The 25,349-nt window shown below is 40.3% G+C and overlaps 1 protein-coding gene across 7 annotated transcripts in view; it reads right to left on the minus strand.

Moving 5' to 3' along the window:
- The window catches only part of agap1 (ArfGAP with GTPase domain, ankyrin repeat and PH domain 1), a 759,171-nt gene that overhangs the window by 200,272 nt on the left and 533,550 nt on the right, over positions 1–25,349 (minus strand). For all 7 annotated transcript variants that reach the window (XM_072578526.1, XM_072578525.1, XM_072578524.1 and 4 more), the window contains exon 10: positions 11,007–11,111. In XM_072578526.1, the coding sequence (XP_072434627.1) occupies positions 11,007–11,111 (105 nt within the window). The remainder of the gene's footprint in view (positions 1–11,006; positions 11,112–25,349) is intronic.

The following is a 25,349-nucleotide window of genomic DNA, read 5'->3' on the forward strand; positions in this document are numbered from 1 at the left end:
TAGAAAGATTTGCCAAATGTTGCCTAATTCAATGCAATAGTAGGAAGGTACAGATGATATGGAACAACTTGACAGTACAAATGCAAATATTTCTGCATGCAAGAACAAATCTGTTGTTCCACAGCCTTGGGATGTCCCAGAAGTACTTCACAGCTGAAGGACTCTTGAAGTGCATTCACAGTGGCATTTCATGCAAATATGGCAACTAATATGGACACAGAAAAGCACCATAAACAGCAAAGTAATAAAGACCAGACCATCAGTTTTCATTTAATAATATTAGCTGAGATAAATACCAGCCTGGGCCCTGGAAAAAATCTCAGTTCTTCAGCAGTTAATGACAATGGATCTTTTACATCACCAGAGAGGGCAGATGTTTACTCAGGTAGGTGTGTGGGGGTGCCGGATGGAACTGGTGAAATCCTAAGGGGGATGAGATGGACACAATGTTTGTGATAAATTTATAATCAAATCTGACTGCACAGACAACTTTCACTCCCTGCCTTCTAATGTACTTCAGAAAAAAAACTTAATATTAAGGTTTTTTTCTTTCTATCACAAAAACCATTATCTTTTTTTCATGTGTCCTGGCAAATAATTATAAAAGAAACATCACATTAAAGTTACTGATGAAATGACCTGGTCAAAATCACAGTACTGCTCGTGGATTGTTACTGTGCAGAAATTGACTGCCACTATGTTTCCCACAAGGAACAGTGACTGCAATTCAAAACATAGCTCATTGGCTCCAACAAACTTTGGGAAATCCTAAGGTTATGAAAGACACAAGAAAAATACAAGCTCACTTTTGACTAACAGTAATGAAATCCCAGTTGTCAATAATGTAATGTGATTCATTGTGAGATTTCCTTCCTCCCTTTTGTTCATTGGGAGAGGAACAATGGGCATCTCTTCTAACATCATCAAATTGATGTTCTAACTAAATCTAACAGAATATGTAGTACCAGGGCGATGGTGCTGGTCCTTCAGCACAGCTTGCTGATGAACTGACATGTACGACTGGAGGTACCTGAAACAAAATTTACCTGGAATGGTCTGGCATCTTTTCTGAAGTTAAAAGCAAGACTAGAAGATGAGCATAGTTCATGATTTGGCATAATGGTTTGATTGGTAATTGTCTACTTTGCACTAGATGAAAGGGAATGAATAGCATTTTATACAGCTTTTTCCCAAACTGTTTTAGAACTAGTGAACTGCAGATAAAATGCAATTGGTGTTATACTTCAAGAAAAGCAATAACCACCTGGTGCACAGAAGGTTCTCACAAACAATGAGACAATTATCAGATAATCAATTTTAGCAAGATCTGGTGATGGATAAGCACTCAGACTTTCACTTTCACCTAAGGGGGTAAGTGAGGCCTCAGTTTAACATCCCGTGAAAGACAACACCTCCAACAGTCCAACAAGTGCCCAACACCTTGTAGTCTTACACCCACAACTTTATTGGCTCTGATGCAAGAGCAATATCCACTTGGCCATAACCTTCTGTTATTATAAACTTATCAGGAATCAATTGCTTCATATTAGAAAAGTAAGCTGGTAGGGTGGAAGTGAAAGCAATCTTTTAAAAGGAGCAGTCTCTAGGCATCCAATTTACATTAGCAGAAATTGCTGATAGTTCATCCAATGTCTGCCTGCCTGGTGCAAAAACCAAACAGATGCGAGTCCCATTTCTAAATGGGTTTTCAAACAATGCAATTTCTCCCTGTGATCTTGGTTGGTGATTTCCCTAATGTAACAGAAAATCTTCATCAATAATATTTTTATCTCCCCCACCAGCTTCCTTAATTGTCTGGTAACTGAAATTATACTTAACAATCTAATTGTGTGGACCTTCGGGTGTCATTAACAATTAAACAACTCAAATTAAGGAATGCACTAATTGGGAAGCCAGGACAGTTGGCTCTCTCATTCTCATATAAGCAGCAAATACTAGAGGTGACTTAACATTGCTGACACATTTGTGCATTTTATCTTCACAGCAGCTCAGTTTGAGCTGTACACAGCATTATATCATTCATGAAGTTAGTGTTACTTAACTTTTTGAAGTTAAATACTTGAAGGTACATTGTGTACACAGTTCACAACAAAGAACAGACAAGTGGGACTGACTGCATAACTCTTCCAAAGGATCAGAACCACTACAATGGGTAAAATGCCCTTCTTTTGTGCTGTTTTATTCTGCTTTAAAAAAAACTACATTTAAAAAAAAATGAGAACTCCTGGTAGCACTCAGTTGCTCCCTTGTTTATTTTACCTCTCCACTTCCAACTAATAACACTGGCAAGTGTGGGAAGTTCAAGCGTCTGGGATTATGGTAAGATAGTTATAATTTAACATAATTTCTAAAGTGGTTCTTACTATTGGGCTCACTGAGAAATTGAGTGCTGTTTCAACATTATTAGAATGTATAATTCAATTAGTGGGGAGCTTTCTGGATTGAGGGCTCTTGGGTCAAAATCTGCAGTGGGACTACGTGGCACCCGTGGCTGCAGTTACTGTTTGGCACCAATGAACATGTGCTGTGCAGGTATATCTGTGTCGGTGCACACTTGGCTGTGACTGAAGATGGGGAAATAGCACAGTGCTTCATCAGCTTGCCTGTGATCACAGATATACATTGGAGGTGTCAGAAACAACACCTGCATTCAGTTGTGTACAGGTATTAGTAATTTCAGCCACTTAAAGACACTAGTGTGACAGTGGTTCCACCTGTGTACAGGCATGAATGCAGCAGTGATTCATAGCTGTGTAATAGTGAGGTTGCAGTTGTTTCAGTGTTGATGTGATAGTAATTCTGGCTGTGTACAGATGTTGCCGTGTCTAATCAGACCTTGTGCAAAGTGATGATGTGGCAGTGTTCAAAGTAGTTTATAGGTGTGGCTGTGACTGTGGCCAGAGTTGATATTGATTGGGTAGAATCCAAGTATAGCAAGGGCAGGGAATGGACTGATGACACCTGTACACAACTGATATATATACCTCTCAAGTAAATGTGATGACAAGGTTTCCGGAAGGGATGATCAACCCACTATTGCCTGTTCTGTACCCATATCTAATTTGGCTTATTTTGATAACAGCAATCAGAGTTCAATTGTAATTGGGGGTGTACTTCTGCATCACAGCTTGCTGGGAAGTGAAAATAGAGGTAAAGAGAGATGGCCATGCTACAATGATTTCAGACATTGTTCAATGAGTCATTTGCTTCTCTCTGAATCACAAGGTGATGGGTTTAGGACTCACTTCAGAGACTTGAGAATATATTCTAGGACTCAGTCCCAAACCTTACTCTACTGTGGCCCCATTTTGAAGCTTTTCAAATTGTCACAACCCCGTCTTTGGAAAAAACCACTTGAGAGCAGAGTAGAATAGAAAAGCCTTTATTGTCACATATACTCAATGAGTATAGTGAAAAGTTTATCCATTGCCAATTAAAGCACCGACTTTGATGCAGAAGTTTCTAGGCACAGCTCCTTTAGTTATAAGGCTTTAGACAATAAAGAAATAAAATGTCCAGCATTACAGAATAAAAGTTCATCACAGCAGATCACTCTGGGATGTAGCTTCCAGTCTGCACTGGGCCCTGGCTTCACACTGTGCTGGCAACATGTCATGAGGTCACTGCACCAGGCTGGGAGGTCACCATGCCACTCTGGGAGGAGGCCGCTCTGCCAGGCTGGGAGATTGTCATGCTACGCCGGGAGACCAGGAGCTCAACATGCCAGGATGGGAGGCCGCTGTGGGAGACCAGGAGGATGCCACATTACTTTAGAAGACGATTATGCAAGGCTGCTGCACGAGGCCCCCAGAAGCCAGGGACTGTCGCCAGAGGCCAGGAGTTGTTGCCCACCAGAGGTCAGCAATCAAAGAAAGAAAAAGAAAGAAAAGCCGAGAGGAAGAAAAAGAAAGAGAATTAGCGGAGAGGATGAGTTCCGGCTGGAGGGTGTTGGATGGATTGGTGGGGATGGAGCATTGTGGTGACCATTGCTGCCTTAGAACCTGTGACTCCAACATTTCAGCTCACAAACCCACTTGAGTCACAACCTCCACTTTGGGAAGCCTTAATCGAGGAATGCTGCGCTAATGGAAGCATCATCTTTCCGTTGAGACATTAAGCTAAGCTACACTCATCCTCTCAAGTGAGCATAAAAGATCCCATGGCCTTTTTACAAAAAAGAGCAGGTGAGTTCTCCACAGACTTCTGATTAACATTCATCCCTGAAATAACATCAATAAACATAGATCATCTCTATGGTCACATTGCTGGTGGTAGGAACTTCCTGTGCACAAATTGATCCCCATGGTTTGTACATTACAACACCTCAAGTAGTATTTCATGGGTTGTGAAGTGCTTGGGGGCATCCTACAGAAGCACATACCTTTCTTTCTTTTACAAAGAAAGGAGAACTGGCTTAAGAAAAGGCAAAGTAACCATAAGTGGTCTTATCTTTTTTTGATTAGAAGAGCCCCCCACCCTCCCCACAAAGAGAGGTTTTTCAAAGCCATGTCGTAAGTGTCATGTTTGCAAAGAGAAGTTATATTCAAGAGAGGGTGAGGGTGAGATGCACAGTCATTACAGAATGAGACACAAGGACAATTGACTGTTTCAGGCTGTAGAGATATCTACCAAAAGTGGGGATTGGTTATTGTTAAAGTAGGTTGTTAATTCCAAAGAAAATTCTGTAGACTGAACAAATTGCAAAGCAACATGTACCAGTAGGGTTAAAGTGTGTACAGCAATGCACCATACTCCATAATACCTCACATAAAAATACTTCAGTAAACAATGCCACCATGAATTATTGCAGCCAGAAGGGAATGAATATCTACTGAAAAGAAACTTCAAAGATATAACAACTACTACAAGTAAAACAACAGCTGGTTTGGACAGTGATTGGGACCAATTTCCCAAAAAAACTTTAAAGCTATTTTCAGTTATAATCAAGGCAAACAGTGTCTGGAAAAGATGCAAAACAAGCTGCCGACCTGTGAAAAGCTGTCCAGGTTCCCGTTGCTTCTGGAGTTCAAAGGCATAATACACAAAGCCTGCAGCTAATGTGAAGCAGCGCTAATTTTAAAGGCATAAAATGCTATAAACTGGCCTTGAGGGCAGACAGCTTCGAAGCTAGTTGCACCCAAATAAGACATGGTTCATTTAATTCACAGCTTAACCTAATGTAACAATCAGCTACATTTTGCCTAAAGTTGCAGCAGGGAAATAGCCAATACTGTGTAGCCAGATTGTTTTTGATAGACAATACTTCATATCTGACAGGCATATAATGTAAACAGCAGTGCCCAAAATAAAAGCAATCAAATTCAAAATCACACAGCTTGCTTGTATTGTTTTACTTATTGACAGTTTTCATGTTCATAGCACTCCTGATTAGATCATGTCATTTGAATGAACCTGTTACCTGAACAAAACCATCAACCCAACTGATCCATCACCTAAAATGATCCTTAGCTTTAAACTGAATCAATCACCTGAACGAAGTATGGTCTGCAAAATCCATAGGTCTCTCTTTTGAGTATGCTAGCAAGTTTTGAGAAGATTGGAGTAGGCTATACAGTTCAACAAAAAAAATCAGTGACCACGATATCTACTGAAAAGGAACAGCTCAAACCTTTAAATGCAGTCACATTTATTTCAACAAACTAACAATTATTTTATGGACCTTTAACCGAAGCCCACAGAACCATTCTTCCCCATTGTGTAATAGAGTACCAACTTCTCCCAGGGTATGTGAGGCCTTCACTAGCCACAAGATAAAACAACACACAGATCATTAAAGACCCACGTCCTCTACCGAAAAGGAATTTTACTCTTAAAATCAGTTGTTTTCTTTTAAATGTTAAGCATAAAGGGACACAAAGACATGAACTGTGAAGCTAAATGTTTATTTTTTGAATAACTGCAAATTTTCACGATTGCCTCTATTTCTTACTTCCACTGACAAAATCAAACTCTGCATGTACCAGGTACAAAGATGAAGCCCAACTCTGTTCCTGGCCATTGTAAACAGTACCAATGCACAGGACACAATTCAGTGCTTTAAATTGTTCACAAGAGGAATTGTACAATTTTTGAATTTAGAAATTGCTCCAGATGGAGTCATTATTTTGACAATCACACCCCCCCAGCTTTACTTTAATCATGGTTCATTTCCATAAAACAAGAAACTCAAACATTAGTGTAAGCAGGCAGTAGCACAAATGGCTGCAAAGGAAGAAGGAAGCTCAATGGTGTCACTAGTTATTGCAATTTTTAATTGTAATGATTAAAAATGCAGAGATCGCACAACAGGGACAATTATTAAATTACACCAAAAACAGTCAACACTGCAAAGCTCACATATTATCTAACCATCCATAAAAACAGTCACATGTGCAAAGTGGTCTGTAGGTACACACAGTCACACGGGCATAGTCCCATTTGTGCACATACAGACTAGTCGTGCACACTATAGTCCATATCAGAATTATACAGTCAGAGTCACATATACATGTACAGATAGAAATAATTGTTCCAATTTGTTCAAAATCCCAGCTTCCAAAGTAGATGGTGGATCATATCAAGTAACATCTCTCTTCCACTGTTGTCTGACTATTCTCAACCAACCTGTGTTTGCAAAACTCAGAACAATGGGATTTCACAACTGAAAAGCACTTATAAACAATCCCTAGTGTGTTAAGAATAACACAAACAACCAATTTAAGTTTCCTACTCTGAGGAGTCACTGGCCTTGAATCGTTAACTCCGCTTTCTCACCACAGATGCTACCAGGTCTGAGTTTATCCAGCAATGTCTGTTTATGTTTCTGATTTCCAGCATCCGCTGTTCTTTGTTTTCTTTTGTTTACCAAGTTAAGTTTGTCTGTTGAGCTTGCAACATGTCTCATGCTTACTAGACACAACATGTATTTGTAGATATGGACCTGTCCCCTACATGAAAGGAACCTGCATGACCAACCAGAGCTGGTTTGCTAACCTGCCTCTCATGAAATATAAACTAATGCTCCCTTTGAAATGTGGGATTCTTGCATCTGTCCAGATGATTGCAAGCTGAAAAGTCTTATAGCATGTTACATCCCTTTCCTAGCAATATAAAAGTGAATATGTGTTTGAGATGCTAAGTCAAAAACATTCAATTCATATTAATGCTACGTGCATAAATAGACTAATTCCTTCCTCTAATCAGAAAGGTTTAGGGGACACATACACAATACAGAGTAAACAAAGCAGTTCCAGGTTTGATCACAAAATAAACCAGATAAGAGAGATCACTGGACTTAACTCAAATAATGTAAAAATACTTGGCTCAATATCACATGGTTTGCTCAATAAGTCAACGAGATTCAACTAATGCATTCAAAAGGGATTTCAATTAATATCCAGGAAGGAAGAATATCCTTTTGTGGAGAATGTTTGAATGTGACACTAAGGATTTTTTCTTCAGAGATAAGCTGAATGGTCTTCTCCTGTCCTGTATCCATTTCTATGATTTGACTTTTTAGTCACGTGGCACCACCATTAAACCTTATCAATTGCTGACTAATTTAGCACATTTGGAGGCAGGATTTAGAAGCCTCAGGGAGAGATCTAGGAGGTATGAGGAGAATTGGTGAAATGCCAGGCTCAGCTATTTAACCGTCTGACCTGTCTCTGAAGAAATGATCTCTAGTGTCACATATGAACCTTCTCCACAGAAGGATGTTCTTCCTTTCTGGTTATTAACTGAAATCCTCCTTAAATACATTGATTGATTTGCCTCCACTACACTTTCAGGCAGAGTGTAAACTACCTTCTTTTTCACAAAGACCTGCACATTGTTTTTTTCTTTGGTGAAGTTACAGGCAAAGTATTAAACACCCTAGCCATGTCCTCGACTTTCATGTAAAAATCCCCTTTTGGCCCCTAATTAACCGTACTCCTCCTTTTTACTATTTAAATCACTGTGGAAGACTTCCTTATTCCTTTGTACATTAGCTGCCAGTCTCTCCTGATTTTCTCTCTTTGCTTCTCATTTGCTTTTCAATTCCCCCGAGACCCTTCTGTATTCAGCCTCGTTCAAGGTTGCATTGTCCACATGACACCTGTTACAAGTTTGGTTTCCTTTCTTATCTTAAACTCTATATCCTTTGAAATTCCAGGATTTATTTGCCATAACTTTCCACTTTCTGGGACTAGACCTTAATTGTGCTTAAAATATTTCTTCTCTTTAAGTCATAGAGATGCACAGCACGGAAACAGACACTTCGGTCCAACTCGTCCATGTCCACCAGATATCCTCACCTAATCTAGTCCCATTTGCCAGCACTTGGCCTATATCCCTCTAATCCCTTCCTATCATATACTCGTCCAGATGCCTTTTAAGTATTGTAATTGTACCAGCCTCCACCACTTCCTCTAGCAGCTCATTCCATGTATGTACCACCCGCTGCGTGAAAAAGTTGTCCATTAGGTCCCTTTTAAATCTTTCCCCTCTCACCTTAAACCTATGTCCTCTCATTCTGGACTCCCCCATCCCAGGGAAAAGACATTTTCTATTTATCTTATCCATGTCCCTCATGATTTTATAAACCTCTATAAGGTCACCTCTCAGACTCCGATGCTCCAGAGAAACAGCTCTAGCCTATTCAGCCTCTCCCAGTAGCTCAATCCTCTAACTTTGGCAACATCCTTGTAAATCTTTTTGTGAACTGTTTCAAGGCAGCCCACTGTTCAGTTACAGTCCTTTCCAACAAGATGTAATTCCAGTTTATCTGACCTGACTTAAGTTGGCTTTGTCCCATTTAAATATTCTTACTCTAAATTGTTCCTTGTTTTTCTTCGTAGCCAGTCTAAATCTTATGACCCACTTGATATTGTCAGCTACATGTTCTCTTGACACCTGATTTGCTTTGGATCACCTTATCCACAAAAACCAGAACTAATAGTGCTTCTTTTCTCTTGAACTGGAAATATTCTCATGGAGAAAGTTCTATCAAAAACACTTCAGGAACTTTTGTCCTCTCTGTCTTTTATACTACTATTATTCCATTACAAATACTCAACAACTGACGCATTTCTCTGTAATTTCCTTACACCTCTGTTCCTCTACACCATCCCTATTAGTCAGTAGCCTATAGATGACACCTAACAATAGCATCTTTTTCTTTTGTTCCTTAGTTCTAGTCAAAGACATTCTGTCCTCAACCCATTTGGGACATCCTCTTTCTCCAAGACTGCGATTTACTTTTATTAATACCACCAGTCCTTGCACTTTTGTTTCTTTCCCATCTTGCCTGAATACCTTGTATCCTGGAATATTTAATAATTAGTCCTGACTTTCTGTGAATCAGGTCTCTGACACAGCCATATCATATTTCCACATGGTTATTGGCACTTGTAATTCATCAGCCTTATTCACATAAATGCACAGAACCTTGATTTAAACTTTATCAATCTTTCCCAGCTATCATCTGTCTCCCCAGCATTCTGTGCACGTTGGTAGTTCTGTCGAGTATATTCCCCTAGTTCCCACACCACTTCCATGTCACCTTCCTAATAGCACATGCAAAATTGGTCCCTCCTCTTTTATGCCAATTCCTTCAGATTGTAGTTTTACCTACCGACTGGGTGGAGGGAAGGGAGGAGAGGTCTAGTGTGGTGAAAATTGTTTAAACTGAAAGATTTTATTTAAATAAGAACACTTACCTTTACATGTATTCTTCTGCAACAGTGATTTGTCCATCAGCTCGGAAGGCGATAGGTAGATGCAGATGGGGAGTGACGGTGATAGGTCAGAGCAGAAGGTGGAGCGGGTAGGACAGGTAGGACAGTTCAAGAGGGCAGTGCAGAGTTGGAGGGTTGGATCTAGGATGAGGTGGGGGGGGGAGAGATGAGGAAACTAGTGAAATCACGTTGATGGCGTGCAGTTGGAATGTCCCAAGGCAGAAGGTGAGGCGTTCTTCCTTCATGCGTCAGGTGGCCAGGATTTGAAGGTGGAAGAGGCCTAGGACTTGCATGTCCATGGCAGAGTGGAAGGGGGAGTTGAAGTGGTCAACCACAGGGCAGTGGGGTTGTTTCATGTGTGCGTCTCAGAGATGTTCTCTGAAACGTTCCACAAGTTGATGTCATGTCTCCCCAGTGTAGAGACCACACTGTGAGCAACAGGCACAGTAGATGATGTTCGAGAGTATGTTGCTGGAAAAGCACAGTAGGTCAGGCAGCATCCAAGGAGCAGGAGAATCGACTAAAGGACTCTGGCCTGAAATGTCAATTCTCCTGCTCCTCGGATGCTGCCTGACCTGCTGTGCTTTTCCAGCAACACACTCTTGACTCTGATCTCCAGCATCTTCAGACCTCACAGTAGATGGAGTGTTTGGATATGCAGGAGAATCTCTGGCAGATGTGGAAGGATCCTTTGGAGCCTTGGATGGAGGTGAGGGGGAGGTGTGGGCGCAGGTTTTTAACCTCTTGTGGAGCAAGGAAAGGCACCGAGAGTGGAAAATGGGTTGGGTGGGGGGGTGGGGGGGGGGTGGGGGAAAGAGGGGCGTGGACCTAACGAGAGAGTAGCAGAGGGAATGGTCTCTGCGGAACACTGATAAGGGTGGGGTGCGAAATATATCTCTGGCAGTGGGGTCTGAGTGTTGGTGGTGGAAATGGCGGAGGATGATGCACAGTATCTGAAAATTGGTGGGGTGCAAGGTGAGGACCAGCGGGGGCGGGGGAGGAATTCTGTTCTCTTCCTATGCTTCACACCAGTTGGCTTACATAATCTGTTTTGATCTAAACAGATATGTAGTTTTCAAGGTTTGCAGAGTGATTTTAAGTAAAGTTATTAGCCATTCGGATTTTGAAGTCCAAAGTAACAAATAACATGAGCAGAAGTGATGTTTTTCCCACCAATTCAACTCTCCCAACAACGGCTTTTTCTGCTTGACTGCGTGGGTGAATAACCCAGAGTTTGAGAAGAGCCTGCTGTAATCAAACACTTACGTGCAAACTTGGATGATACGTCAAGATTCCATTATCACACAGCGTTACATATTTCTTCTTCCACTCTTTGTTCAGTGACTTCCCACTTCTCTTGAGTAACATACCCTATGAAAAAGAAACATGATAGTTTCAAGGAAGTGTGTAAGCAAGTTTGCATATTCCGAGTCGATACTAAATGGTGTCCACGGTTCTATTTTGTGGTTATACAAATCAACTTCTGTTTTTTTAAGTCTTGAAGTCCAAAGCCCAAATGTGTCTTTGGGCACAACTGCTCACCACCAGAAACCGGGTCAGCATTCAGAAGAATGCCCAGTAGCAACGCCAGTGGCTGATCCTTTCCACACCTCCTCACCCAATAGCTGGGTTCACAGTTAGCATCAGCAAATTCTTCTCTCGCACATGGTGAAGGGGAAGAGATGAATAGAGATTTAAAAAAACTTCAACAACATCAAAGCAAAATATCGCAAATTCTGGAAAAATTGAAACAAAGAGGAATTGCAACAAATATTCAGAAGGTCAGGAAGTATCTGTAGATGGATAAACAGAGTTAATGTTTCAGGTCCATGACCTTTCATCGGAACTGGATGAGAATTGAAATGAGCAATTGAAATGCGGGCAGGATGGGAAAAACAAAGGGAAAGGTCTGCAGTAGAGTGAAAAGCAGGAAAGATTAAATGACAAAAGGGTTCATGGTGTAAGGCCAAAGTGAATGGCAATGGGCTAAGTAAAGAAACTAAAGGAGTCAAGAGTAGGAGTTATACAGGATCTTGAATAGTTGTTATTTGAAACAAAGAGGAAGAATTAAAAGAAAAACAAGAGAGAGAAAAACACAGCAAAGAGAAAGGAAACAAACTGGGAACATGGGTTACAATCAAAAATTGTTGAAGTCGATGTTGAATCTTGATGGTTATGAAGAGCACAATTGAGAAATGAGGTGGTGTTCCTGGAGCTTGCAGTGAACACAGCAGCAATTCAACAGCAGAAAGGTCAGAGGGGCAACAAGGAGGGAAATCAAAATGACAGGAGGCAGGAGATTCCGGTTGTGCTTATAGACTGAGGGAAATGTTCTGCATTGGGTGTCCCCAGCATATAGGAGATCTTACTATGGTTAGAAAGCTAATTAATTCTGGGATTCACACTGGATCTACATTCGTCTGATTCTCAACCGTACAAAATCAATATGCAAGTCATTTCCCCTAATTGTTTTTAACTCTCCGTCCATGAGCCTGTAAGCTGTATCAAATTCCCTCCAGCAACTGTTATGTATGTCTCATTTGGTGATATATAAGACTATAAAATAACTTGCATTATGTTTACAATTTTGTTAGCTGTCTTTCCTTTACTTGGCTTAAAGCGATCACTTTAATGTTTTAAAATATCTATCAAACTTGTTACTACTAAGATTTGATAAATTTTTACATAAAAATAAATAAATGGGAGAGAAAGAGAAAGCAATGCACTGCTTAATGGAAGGAGCGGCAGAGATCTGAGCATATACTCTCATTAGAGTGTCAGATCACGACAAATGTAGAGGGTTCAAAACCATATTTCCATAATATTTCTTCCTGAATAATTTGTAGAGTTATTCTTAGGCTAAGGAAGTTCCTGCTGCTCTTTGTAACGTGGCAGTACAAAGAATTTAGTTCTCTTGATTAGTGGAGCTGACACAGTATTTTCTTGTTTGCGCAGGTTATGTCTAAGTTCTGACAATCAACATTTTATTTCTGGAGTGACTTCAGAATGTTCCTCTGCAATCACTACAAATCTTGTTCTGTCATTGAGTCTTCAATATTTTCAGCAAAAACATATGAAAGGAGTTATTTACAAGAAACATAGCCAATTTAGTTGTGCTTCAATAGTGATGCTCTGTCATATTTCAGTTCAAATCCAGACTGGACTCTCTAAGGGTTCTAGAGAAACCAATGGTGACCAGTTTAAGCTGCATCTCAGTTAAAATGTTGCCAATCTGAAAATATTGACTCTCCTTCTGTCTCCAACTGATGACCCCACGTAGCAGTTTCTTTTTTTGATACCAATGCTGATACTGAGGTCCCAAGGGGAGAACTGTTTTGCTCCCAGCTTTATCCTTTACCTCTACGGGCAATAAACCAGCTTTGGATGACGAATTTCTCTCCTCTCTTTAAAGCAGTGAATCATCTTAGGGCTACAGCTCAGACGGTATCCCTGTATTTCACCCAATTGGCCATTTTTCACACTTAATGCTGAATAGTGATTGCAAGATGCCTGCTCACCCATGGGGCATTGCACTGAGCCTCAATCTTTTCTGTCTCAACGTGTCCTCACTCTCAATATCAATCATGCTATTCACCCCATCTCTGAACACATCTTTTACTTCTTTATTTGATCCATCACCACTCCTTTTGGTGTTGCACCACAAACCATTTTGGTGTAATCTTTCCTACCCTCTACCCAAACACAGACCTTTCCATTTGTTTTACTTCCCACCTTCCATGCTTTCTCATGCTTAAAGCCTTTAATAATTTTTAACTTTTCTCCCCAGTTCCGATGAGATAGCTCTGAAATATTAGCTCTCCTTCTCTCTCCATGTAGGCTGCCTGACAAGTTAAGCTTTTCCAGCATTTCCTGCTTTTGGACTGCATGGACCATTCAAGAAGGCAGTTTACCACCACTGTCTCAAGAGGTAGGAAATACATGATGGCCTGGCCAACAATACTGATTTTCAGCATCTTTGTTTTTTTTCCCCCTGTTATCACAGGAAAAATAGCCCATGTATCCTGGTGGTCGGTGAAGAGGCACAGTGAAACTTTAAACAAGAATTTTTTTTTAAAAATTACTATGTGTGGCTCTTATAGCACATTATTTTGCAGCCCTGCAGCAGCAAATTAAATCTAACTACATCTAAAAGAGTCTTTAGAAGTAGCAGCACATCCAGTAAGTAATGACAAAATCGACACGCCACTTCTTCAAGATGATGGATGTTGCCTGCAGTAACCTCTTCACCAATGTAAGCATAAACAAGTTTGTTATGTCAGAATAAGCACCTTTGAATGAAGTTAATGTTCCCCTCTCTACAAGGCCAACAGAAATGGGCTCTCCAATAGCACCCACAATAATGGTGGAAAAAGATAAACTGATTCTTATCACCAAGGTGCAGGAACACTTCAAAAGTATCATCCTACAGATCTCCTTTATTAAGGCCATCCCACAAGCTTTATCAGAGGAAGTATATAGCTATGCCTTGCCCTGTGAAATCTGATGGCTATCTTGTCTACTTGTCCTGAGGGAGCATTCTTCTGAGCAGTTCCCCAATACATGGCATTCTGCCTAGGGGTTGCGGGGTCAATCATGTGGCACAGCAGGATTAATACAGCTCCGCCTAGTCAAAAGCAAATTAGCATGAAACAAAAACTTGGGAAACAGGAATAACTAACCCCTGCATTGAAACAAAGCCTGAACTCCCCAGTGGCTAAAACTGGCAGAGAAATGATATTCTGTTGTGTGACACAGAACAATTACATGTCAAGTGATTTGTTTTAACCTGGAGCTGAGCTTCAAACTCTATATCCATAGGATTAAGGTTAAATTGGCACAAGAAAAAAAAAGAAAATAGCAATGAAATAGTGTCACCAGAATGTTGAAAACATTTTAAACATCTTCGTTCCCCTGAACATAAAGGGGAAACCAAATTATTGTTTTGGGATATTGTTTTGGAAGCAAGAATACTTGGAAGATTTGCAAAGGGAGGCGAGAAAATCAGAAGCAGGAATACATCTGAAAGTTTGACTTTTGACTTTGTATGATTCAGATTAATCCAAAGTTTCTCCTTCTTTTGGGAAGTTCAATGTCTAATTGTGTTGCAAGTGGACACACTGAGACCAAGTGGAAAGTATATTAATCAGTTTCTAGATCGGCCGTGAATTTACAATTCCTGTTATTATACCCGTGAGGAAAAGGCAAAGGGACTGAACTATTAAGTCCACAATACTTAAATAATGCAGAAAACACTTTATATTAAAAACTTGTATATATAACAAATGTAACCAATATTTGAAAATCTATCACTCAGCAATGCACTTTACCCACCAGCAATGATAAAACACTGCTCATAAATTTATATTAAAACTCTGCTCAATAGCAATTATTTACCAACAAAGATTTATTGATTGCACTTGCCACCAGAGATTTGTGCTAACTGAGCCAATCACTCAGTGAGGCTGAAGCATTAGGGTGCCACAGGGCAGTAACACACACTATCAGGTTAAATCCTCCTGATCATTACTGCAACAGTGCAAACAACTAATGATGAGTCATGTGAAACTCTCCCCTGGGATTGTCATTTGCACATGTGGTGTTGTTCAGGTGACTCCGGAGGAGAAGTAGTCCTGTTTCGATGGGAAGAAGTTGCACTGACCAATTAAATCCCCATCACTGCCCCTTCAGCACCCCAAGCTAGTCAACAGTGGGGTTCCCTATAAGATTTAATGATAAAATTACATATTTACTTAGGAGGAAACCACAAATGCAGAGACTCCATTATGGGATTTAAACGAAAGCCTTGCTGGCTTGGTTTATCCTCTGTAATCTGGTTCTGTCTTTGAAGCAGATTTATGTAATGCTGTTACACATAGGTTATACTTTTCAACTTTTATTATCTTCTGATATTTTTGTGTTCGTTTATGTGTCGCACATTACTTCTTGGAGACTGCAGGACATTAGGCTCCAATGCCTGCTTCCCTCAACCTACCGAGTAATTTGCAACTGGAAAGGGTCCGCTTGTTTCCATTGTGAAAAGATCACGTCTCCCAGATGACCTGGTGCTTCATATTGTATCAGATCGATTGGGTTGCAGGCTTTGTTCAACTGGCTGCAAGGGAATCCCATGACACTTAATGCAAAGCAGTCGTGGTACCGAGGTGCAGCACTCGGCTGTGCAGGAGGCACCATCTCTCCTGTCAAGTGGGCCTAAAAGTAATTTCACAGAAGAGTAAGGAAGTTCTGTCTGCTGTCCTGGTCAACATTTATGCCTCAAACCAACACTACTAATCAGCGCTGCTTTTATTGGGAGCTGGCTGTGCACAAATTGGAGGCTGCGTTTTCTACATTGCAACAATGAATACACTTAAAAAATACTTTGGTGGCCATAAAATGCTTTGGGACTTCCAGAGGTTGCAACGAGTACCGCATCAATACATGTCTTTATGGAACTGTGTTTCTTTATTGCTCAAACCATGAGTGCTTTATTCATTTAGAAAGCTATTTAGGATTCTTTTTTGCTGTGGACACACTTGAGCTTGTGATGAGGCAAATGTGCCATCAAGTGAGAGGAAAAATCTTGCTTCAAAGTTTTTCGATATTAGGTTATTTCTTCGTGTGTGCACACTTAATAAGGCAGAAGGATGGCGACCCAGCTGCCTGTGTACCTCCACGTTGTAAGGCCTGTGGTAAGAAAGCCCATGGTTAGCCTTTCTGCCCTGTAGCCAATTGAGGCCCTCTGGTCAGCAGTTGATACCCACTTAAAGGCCTCATTCTGCTGATCTCAGTCCAACAGTAAATGGGCTCCCAGAGGGGAGATTTGCTTGCAGGATGCCAGTGGGATCCATTTCCTAGGGTTCCCAGTGTTTGATCAAAGGACTTGGTCGTCAGGAATGAAGAATGGTCCTGCTGAGAGCTATCTCCATGGGCTTGGTGCTGACTCCCACGCAACACAATTCATCTGTGGCCTTGGATCCTCAAGTGGTCTCATTCAAGGAAAGGTTTGCATATATATGTCTTAGTGGCCCTGAGATCTTCTCTAGAAGAGGTGATGCAGTTGTTCGCTGGTTTGCCAACCAGATGGTAGGATATCTATTGGTTCTGTTATGTAACACCATGTGTGTGCAGTATTAGGTATCAAAAGCACAGAGAAGTAGCCAAGAATTAATTCCCTCAAGGTGTCCATATCCAGAGGAGAAACAGTTTGATTAATTCTGCAGAGCATAAAATGCTGCCTCACTGCTCAGATTGATATTCAAAGATTATCCTACGACTTGTAACAGTTTAGGACACACCTACAGTCCAGACTGCATTTCAGATCTATTATGAAGAAGAATATTTTACATTTAAAAGTGGTGTAATTAAAGTATTTTTTATATAATTATTTAAAAAATAGACAACACACACTTCAGCTAAACATAAAAAGTATCTAAAATTCAGTAGAATGTAGGTCTATTTTATTTTCCCAACCTTGTTCTCTTTTTATTATTTCCATAACTAAGTACGATGAAACATATTTTTGCTCCCTTCCATTTAAAAGGTCCTTTTCATGTTACAGCCCCCAACTATAGTCCTACTATACCATAATTCATCCTCTTGACACTTTACTGTCCCCAATACAAGATATCCTCCAAATTAAGTGCCAGAATGAAGACACACAGACACCATAATCTGTGCCCTGTTAGATGGTCAATGCTTAATAAAAAAGATTTTATTCTGGTATTTGGTGAAGCCAAATTGTAAACACATTATATAAATATTTTTAAGATACCATTACAACTGGGAACTGGAACTTTTATCTGTATTATGGAGAGAGGTAGCAGGGCAATCTCATCATGTTTTTGTGCAATGTGTTTGAAGTACCAAGTGATGGTGCAGAGGTGTTGCAGCTTTATTCTTTATACTGTGGGCACCTGCTGTGTCAGGTACATTAGCATCCATAAAGCTTGCCCCCTCTCAAAGACTGGAGAACTGAGGTGACCTTCTCATCATTATCCCATTCATTTCCTCCCACAGTGCAATGCCCATCACACAATCTACTCATCAAAGTGGTTAAAGCCGGAGCTGGATCCAAGTCCTAATGGGGGAAGCAATCTTGTTGAAATAAAAACCAATGTGTTAAACACTTTATTCTCCATTGTTAAAAGGAAACAGCCAGTGAGTGTCTGTCCTGCCGCTCGTCATGATTGACACACTTCGGCCCTTACGACAACGGGTTGTACGCTTTATTACATTCGAGCACGTCTCCCCCGCCTTGTCTCCACACAACTGGAACTGTCATACTGAGAGATCGTGAAGAATACAAATGTAATGTACCCACAGTTCAGCTAATGGGATTTGACACAGGCTTTAAGTTTAATGAAGAAAGTTGCCAATAGCAACAAAACTGTCACTGCTTGCGAAGTGCAATTAATAAAGGCTCCGACAACATTACTCCAGACTGCAGCTAGCAAAAGGCACCCTTAGTTCAAGCTGTGGTAAATTAGCTGGCCAATTTTTCTTAAGTATCTGCACCATTTACAGAGCTATTTATTAATTTTTTGTCTGCCACTGGCACTTGAAAGAATGTAATTTGCACCTGATGTCCATTCAAGATGGGGCTCATTTCAAATGGATTGTGGTATTTGTGTCAGGTAATGAACAGGTTGTCACTGGGTGCTCAATTTATAACCATTCAGGGAAAGAAAAAGTACAGAAGATTCAACTGGCTAAAACACAGCCTTGTCACAGCTCCTCAATGACCCTTGAGGATTACAGTGAACAATTAAACAATTAATCAAGAAATACAAGGTATTCAAATTGTGCCATTCTTTAGGGCTGGGGTGGGGAAACAATGAGTTAATAAATGCTTCTCCATTCCCTCAACACTCCTGGGTTAGTGTTAAAGGCCCTGCATAGTTATCAGAAAGGTCTGAGGATAGTCTAGATAAAATTCAGTGCAAATAGTCACTTAGTAGTTTAGAACTAGGATTATTATCAAAAGAGGGAGATGTTGTTACATTTTTCATCTTGCACTCATCAGGACAGATGCAAGAAAGCCAAATTTCAAAAGGAACAACAATTTATACTGCATGAGAAAAATAAGGTGTTTAAAATTTGGCAAGTGGACTTCCATTGGTCAAGTCTTCATCATGAAGGATCCACCAGGGAACAGTTATTCCATAAGCTTTTGTTTAAATTCAGAAAAGTCAAGGTAACCCTGAATGGTTGAGGCATTGTTAGCGAATGCAGTATAAAATTGTGGGATTTTACCTGCACTGTTTCATGACTGGTTAACACTGGATATTGAAATGGACAAATAGAAACAAGTGAAAATTATAGGAAAGGAAAACAGAACCTCTGTATGGTAATCCAAAATCCACCTACAGACTGGAGTTAATAGAGAATGAATAAAGGAGAATGAATCACAAACAGGAATTCATGAATCAACAGAGTGTTGAGCATTGGCTCTCAGTCTAACTCTGACTCAAGTTTTAAATTGTCATTCTTATTTTTAAAACCTTTTGCCTATTATTGTAACCTTATCCAGCCTTACAACCCACTCCAGTATTTGCACACCTCTAATTCTGGCTTTTCTTAACATCCCTGATTTTTTAAACTCTGCCATTGGTGACCATTACTTCAGATGCCATGGCTTCTAGGCTTTTGATTTCTCTCTCTCAACCTCTAACTCTCCGAACCTTGGAAATTCTCCTCACAAACTACATCTAACCAACACTAGTTCACTTGTCCAATTTTGACTCATCTGGTTCAGTGCCAAACTTCATTTGAAAATACTTTACTATTTTATTAACACAAGATTTTGTGGCTGTGAATAAAGTGACTATCTCCAATAAAAATTAAAGAATGATTTGCATTTTTAAAACATTTAACCTATTTTTCTAATCAATCTGTTTAGAAACATTATTGCACACCTCTAGAGCAGGTGGGACTTGAACTCAGGCCTCCTGGTCCAGGGGTAGAATAGAAGATGATCACTGCACACAAGAGGGTGCATATATAAATTTTTTTTCACATACACCAGATGCTTAAAAGAGACTTACAGTCAATGACCTCCACTTGTAATCACTGTTTGAATTTTCAAGCAGTTTGTGTTTAACAAACTTTCATAACCAAGAACAATATAATGATGAGACCATATGTTTATGATGTCGTTTAAGATTTAAAAAAATGGCCAGGACTCCAGGGATAACACTCTTGCAACTCTTTGAAACAATGCCATGTAACTTATTATTCACCAAAGTAGATGGGATCTCTTTTCACACCTCGATCAAAAGACAGAACCACTGACAGTTTAATATTCTGTCAATATGGCCTTGATTTTTGTGTTCATGTGCTGGACTGGGATTTGAATCCAGAACTTTGTCATTCAAAAGCAAGAGTGCTACCAATGGGCCTTAACTTTCAGTACTTTTACAATTAACTTTGCAGTTATGGTGTATGCCATTTGGTTAAAAAGAAATTAAAGGAAAATTCTAATTATATCAGCTGCTGTTCATAATGTTCCATGCAGAAGTATGATTCAGAAATTTCACATCGTATGAACATTGGAGAATGGTATATCACAAGGAAGGCTGCAGGGATTAATTCATTGCTCAGGAAGACAGAAATGTGGCAAATGGAATTTATTCTGGAAGAATATGAAGCCACACATTTGGGAGGATAACAAGGCAAGTCCATACACAATAAATGGTAGGCTTCTGTGAAAGGTGAAAGGATGGAGGGATCTTTAAATTAGGCTCCTAAAGATAGCAGGTATATGAGTAGACATGATGATAGAGGGGATACTTTCCTTTATTGGCCAAGGTCCCGAGTTTAAGGGCAGGCTGGTTGTGATACAGCTGTGGAAACATTAATTAAGAGTGCAGGCACTACTGTGTACAGGTTTGGTTGCTGCATTACAGGAAAGATGTTATCACATGAAAAAGAGTATGAGGATACCGTCAAGAATGGTACGTTTTGGCTATGAGAAAAAAAGATTAGATGGCCTGGGGTGGTATTCTTTGGAACAGAGGAGGCTGGAGACAGACTTAATTGAGGGACATAAAAATTATGAAGGATCTAGATGGAGCACAAAGAAAGGATCTATTGCCATTAGCAGTCAAGTCAATAGTCAGGGCTACAGAATTAAAGCAATTATTGGATAATGGGTCAAATGGCTTCATCCAATATTTGTATGAAATGTTGGCACATGACAAAAGCTTTGCCAAACAGTCAGGTTTTAAAGAGGTCTTATAGGAGAAGGCACAGGCAGGGAGGTGGAGAGGATTAACGAGGGATTTCTAGAGTTTGAGGTGGGTGGGGCAGGCAGGGGTTGGGGGTGGTATGGGAATTGCAGTGATGTTGTCTGGGTGGCTGAAGACAAGGCGACCAATGATGGGGTGAAGGAATTCTTGTGGAAGTGGAACTAAATTAGTACAGCTGTAAAAGTGGTTCCAGAAACATTCCTTTCCATTTTACAAAGTATTTTCTTCATATTTCCTGAGCATTTTGTCTTATTGAGCAAATACCTGTTAAAAAATAGTTTCCTGAAAGTGACTCCGTGGTTGTAATTTACTCCAGAGATTAAGATGGTTTGTACATGAAATAAATATGCTGGAATAATTACAGGGATGAATGTAATCCCATTAAACAGTTCAGATCATCTCATGTTATAGCAGCAAAGCTCAGATCATTCACACCATTCCTGGAGAGGTGTCTATAACTGTGAAACCATGACCACCTAGTGGATATGCTGCTGAATTGTGTGGCAAATGAAAATACTGCTCTTTTACACTTCAATGTCATTTTAGTCTTCTTTGATGGCATGAATCACAAAACTGTTACAATGGATAAGGCTTCATTTCAGCCATCATGTCTGCACTGGCTCTTTGAGCATTTCTGATTTATTGCCAATCTCCTGTATTTTCCCTCTACTGCAAATTGTTGGATAGAAACATCATCTAATGCCCTCTCAAAGACCTCAATTGAATCTGCTTTCACTACACTTGCAGGAAGTATAATCCAGACCATGACCACTCACTAACCGAAAAGGATATTTTGCATATCACATTTGCTTCTTTTAGAAAAGCCCTTAATAATATGCCCTATCAATCTTATCAGCAGGGATAGTTTCTCCTTATCCACATCGAGCAGTAATTGTTCAGGTTGGACTTACTTTGCTTTTAGTGTGCAGGGTGTACCTGGAGGTAATTTATCACATTGTTGGGTAGATGCCAGTGTTACAGTTGTACCAGAACAGCTTGGCTAGGGGAGCAATAAGTTTTGGAGCATGCCTCCTCAGGACTATTGCTGGAATGTTGTTAGGACCCACATTCAGAGCCTCCAGTTATTTCTTGATATCATGTGCAATGAACTGAATGAACCAAAAACTAAAATCTTTGAGGCTGGGTACCTCTGAGAGAAGGCGAGATACATCATCCACTTGGCATTCTTGGCTGAACACTGCTGCAAACGCTTCAGCCTCATTCTTTGCATTAATATGTTGGGCTCCCGCATTACTGAAGATGAGAATATTTGTGGAGCTTCCTCCTCTTCAGAGTTACTTAATTTTGTACCACTATTCACTGGATGTGGCAGGTCTACGGAGCTTAAATTTGATCTGTTGGTTGTCGAATGTTTAGTCTATCGTTTGCTGTTTATTTTCTTTGGCAGTTTCACCAGGTTGACACCTCAATTTTATATACACCTGGTCTACTCTTGACATGCCATCTTGCACCCTTAACTGAACAGAAGCCTCATCCCCTGGTTTGATGGCAAAGGTACAGCTGGGAGTTATGTAGGACCATGAGATTGCAGATTGTATTGGGAATATAATTCAGCTGCTGTTGATGACTAAAGAGCCACATGCAAGCCAAACTTAAGTTGTTAGATTTGTTCAAAGTCAATACCATTTAGTGCAGTGATAGTACCACACCACATGACGGAGGACATTCTCACCTTGAAGGTGGGACTTTGTCATCACAAGCATGGTGCTGTGGTCACTGTGATTGATACTGGCACGGAGAAATGAATCTGTGGCAGTCAGATTGGTAAGGATGAGGTCAAACATGTTTTTCCGCCTTTGTTGGCTCTGTCACCACCTGCAACAGAACCAGACTAGCAGCTCTGTCCTTTCAGACTTAAACAGCTCAGTCAGCAGTGGTACTGTCAAGTTACTTTTAGTAATGGACATTGGAGATCCCCAACAAAACTACAATTATCAGCCAAGATTGTGCAGTTTGTGGTAATCAGCAGGATATTTGTGTGCCAACGTTTGACCGGATGCTGTGGGACATCATGGATCTGGAGTCAATGTTGAGGCTTGTCAATGCAACTCCCTCCCAATTAGAGATACCATTGTGCTGCCACCTCTTCTGGGTCTGTCTTGCTGGCTGGACAGGGCATATCCAGGGATGGTGATGGTGGTGTTCAGGACACTGACTGGAAGGTACGATTTTGAGAGTATGACTATATCAGGCTGACGCTTGACCTGTCTGTGAAACAGCTCTCCCAATTTTGGCACATGCCACAGTGTGGAGAATTTTTCTGGGTCGACATGGCTGTGCTTGCCATTGGGATATCTAGCGGGTTAGTCAATACCAGGTGGTCTATTCAGTTTGATTCCTTTTTGAGATTTTCCCGTGGTTAGTCGAACTGTTTCAGAGCAGTTAAGAGTCAAACACATTGCTGTGGGTCTGCAGTCAAATGTAAGTTAGACCAGTAAAGGACAATAGTTTTCTCCCCTAAAGGATTTTTGCAACAATTTGCAATGTTATGATCATTAGACTTGATTTAAATTCAGTATTAAATTCCACCATCGGCCATGGTGGGATCCAAATCTCTGTGCCCAGAACATTACCTGGCTACTCCAATGATAATACCACTAAGCAATCGCCTCCCCATGTTTTAGTAATCGACCTCTTTTGCCAGCTTTGAGAGACCTATACACACATACATATCCTGCCCACCCTTTAAAAGATTACATTTTAATTGTATACTATGCTTTTTTTAAAAACTAAGTTTATCATCTCATACTTCTACATATTGAACTTCATTTGTCCACTCCACCAAATTGTCAATGTTCTTTTGAAATTCAGTGTCCTCTTCACGAGTTACAGTTCTCCCAAATGTTGTGTAATTCACAAACTTTGAAATGGTCCCCAGCACACCAAAATCTAGGCAGTTATATATATCAGGATAGGCAAGGATCCCAATTCTTAACACCCAGGAATTCTATGACATACCTTTCTACAGCTCAAAAAAAACACCCATTAGCCACTATTGTGTTTCTTGTCCCTCAACCAACTTTGTATCCATGTTGCTTCTGTACCTTTTATTCCACGATTTTTTTCACGTTCATCATGTGACACTGTACAGGCTGTTCTGCTCCAACGCAACAGTTATGTTCCTCTGCAATCCTGCACTTGGGCTGCACGGTAGTTCAGTGGTTAGCATTGTTGCCTCACAGTGCCAGGGATCCAGATTCAATTCCAGCCTTGGGCGACTGTCTGTGTGGAGTTTGCATATTCTCCCAGTGTCTGCATAGGTTTCCTCCGAGTGCTCTGGTTTCCTCCCACAGTCCAAAGATGTGCAGGTTAGGTGAATTGGCCATGGTAAATTACCCATAGTGTTCAGGGATGTGTAGGTTAGGTGCATTAGACAGGGGGAAATGTAGAGTAATAGGGGAATGGGTATGGGTGGGTTACTCTTCAGAGGGTCAGGGTGTGCTGGGCTGAAGGGCCTGTTTCATACTGTGGGAATCCTAATTCTGTAGGAATTCTAATATCCTGCCATGGAAAACCACTATAGAAAATCATGCTGTAGAAGATCGCTAATAGAAAAATCGCTAATAGAAAAATCACTATATACATTCAGGAGAAAGTTTGCGTTATCAAAACAACTTCCACAATTCATTATAGCCAATTCGTGCTGAAGAAACAGGTGTTACAGCAGAATGACCTGCGTCAATACCGTTGAAGTCCATATATATCACATCGACAGCCTTACACTCATGACCCTTTTTTATCTCTTCAAAAAACTTCTTCAAGTTAGATAGACAATGTTCCCTGAACAAAATCCAAGTTGACTTGTCCTATTTAATCCACATTTTTCCATGTGTCTATTTATTTGACCTGATTAATTGTTTTGAGAGATTTTCCACACCAAAATCTAACTGACTGGTCTGTAATTGCTGGACATACCTTTACAATTTTTTTACACAATGGTGTCACATTTGCAATCCTCCAATCCTCTGACAATAGCCCCAAATTCAGGGAAGATTAAACGATAATGGCTAGTGTCTCTACAATTTCCAGTTTCATTTCCTACAATATTCTTGGTTGAGTCTTATTAGGTTTTGGTACCTTATCAACTTTAAATATTGACTACTTGCTTGTTCCTTTTCAATTTTAAGCCCTTTGAGTGACTGCGTTTCCACCACTGTCACCCTGGGCAATATCTACCTTATAGGTAAGGACAAATGCAAAGCATTCATTTAACACTTCAGCATGCCTCCTGCCTCCATATGTAAATAACGTTTTGGTCCCTAATCAACCCTCTTCCTCCTCTTATGACTGATGTGCTTATAAAGGGCTTTGGCATTTCATTTTAAGTTACCTGCCTGTCTTT

Source organism: Chiloscyllium punctatum, chromosome 10 (genome assembly GCF_047496795.1).
Source record: "Chiloscyllium punctatum isolate Juve2018m chromosome 10, sChiPun1.3, whole genome shotgun sequence".
In the NCBI taxonomy this organism is placed as follows: Eukaryota; Metazoa; Chordata; class Chondrichthyes; order Orectolobiformes; family Hemiscylliidae; genus Chiloscyllium; species Chiloscyllium punctatum.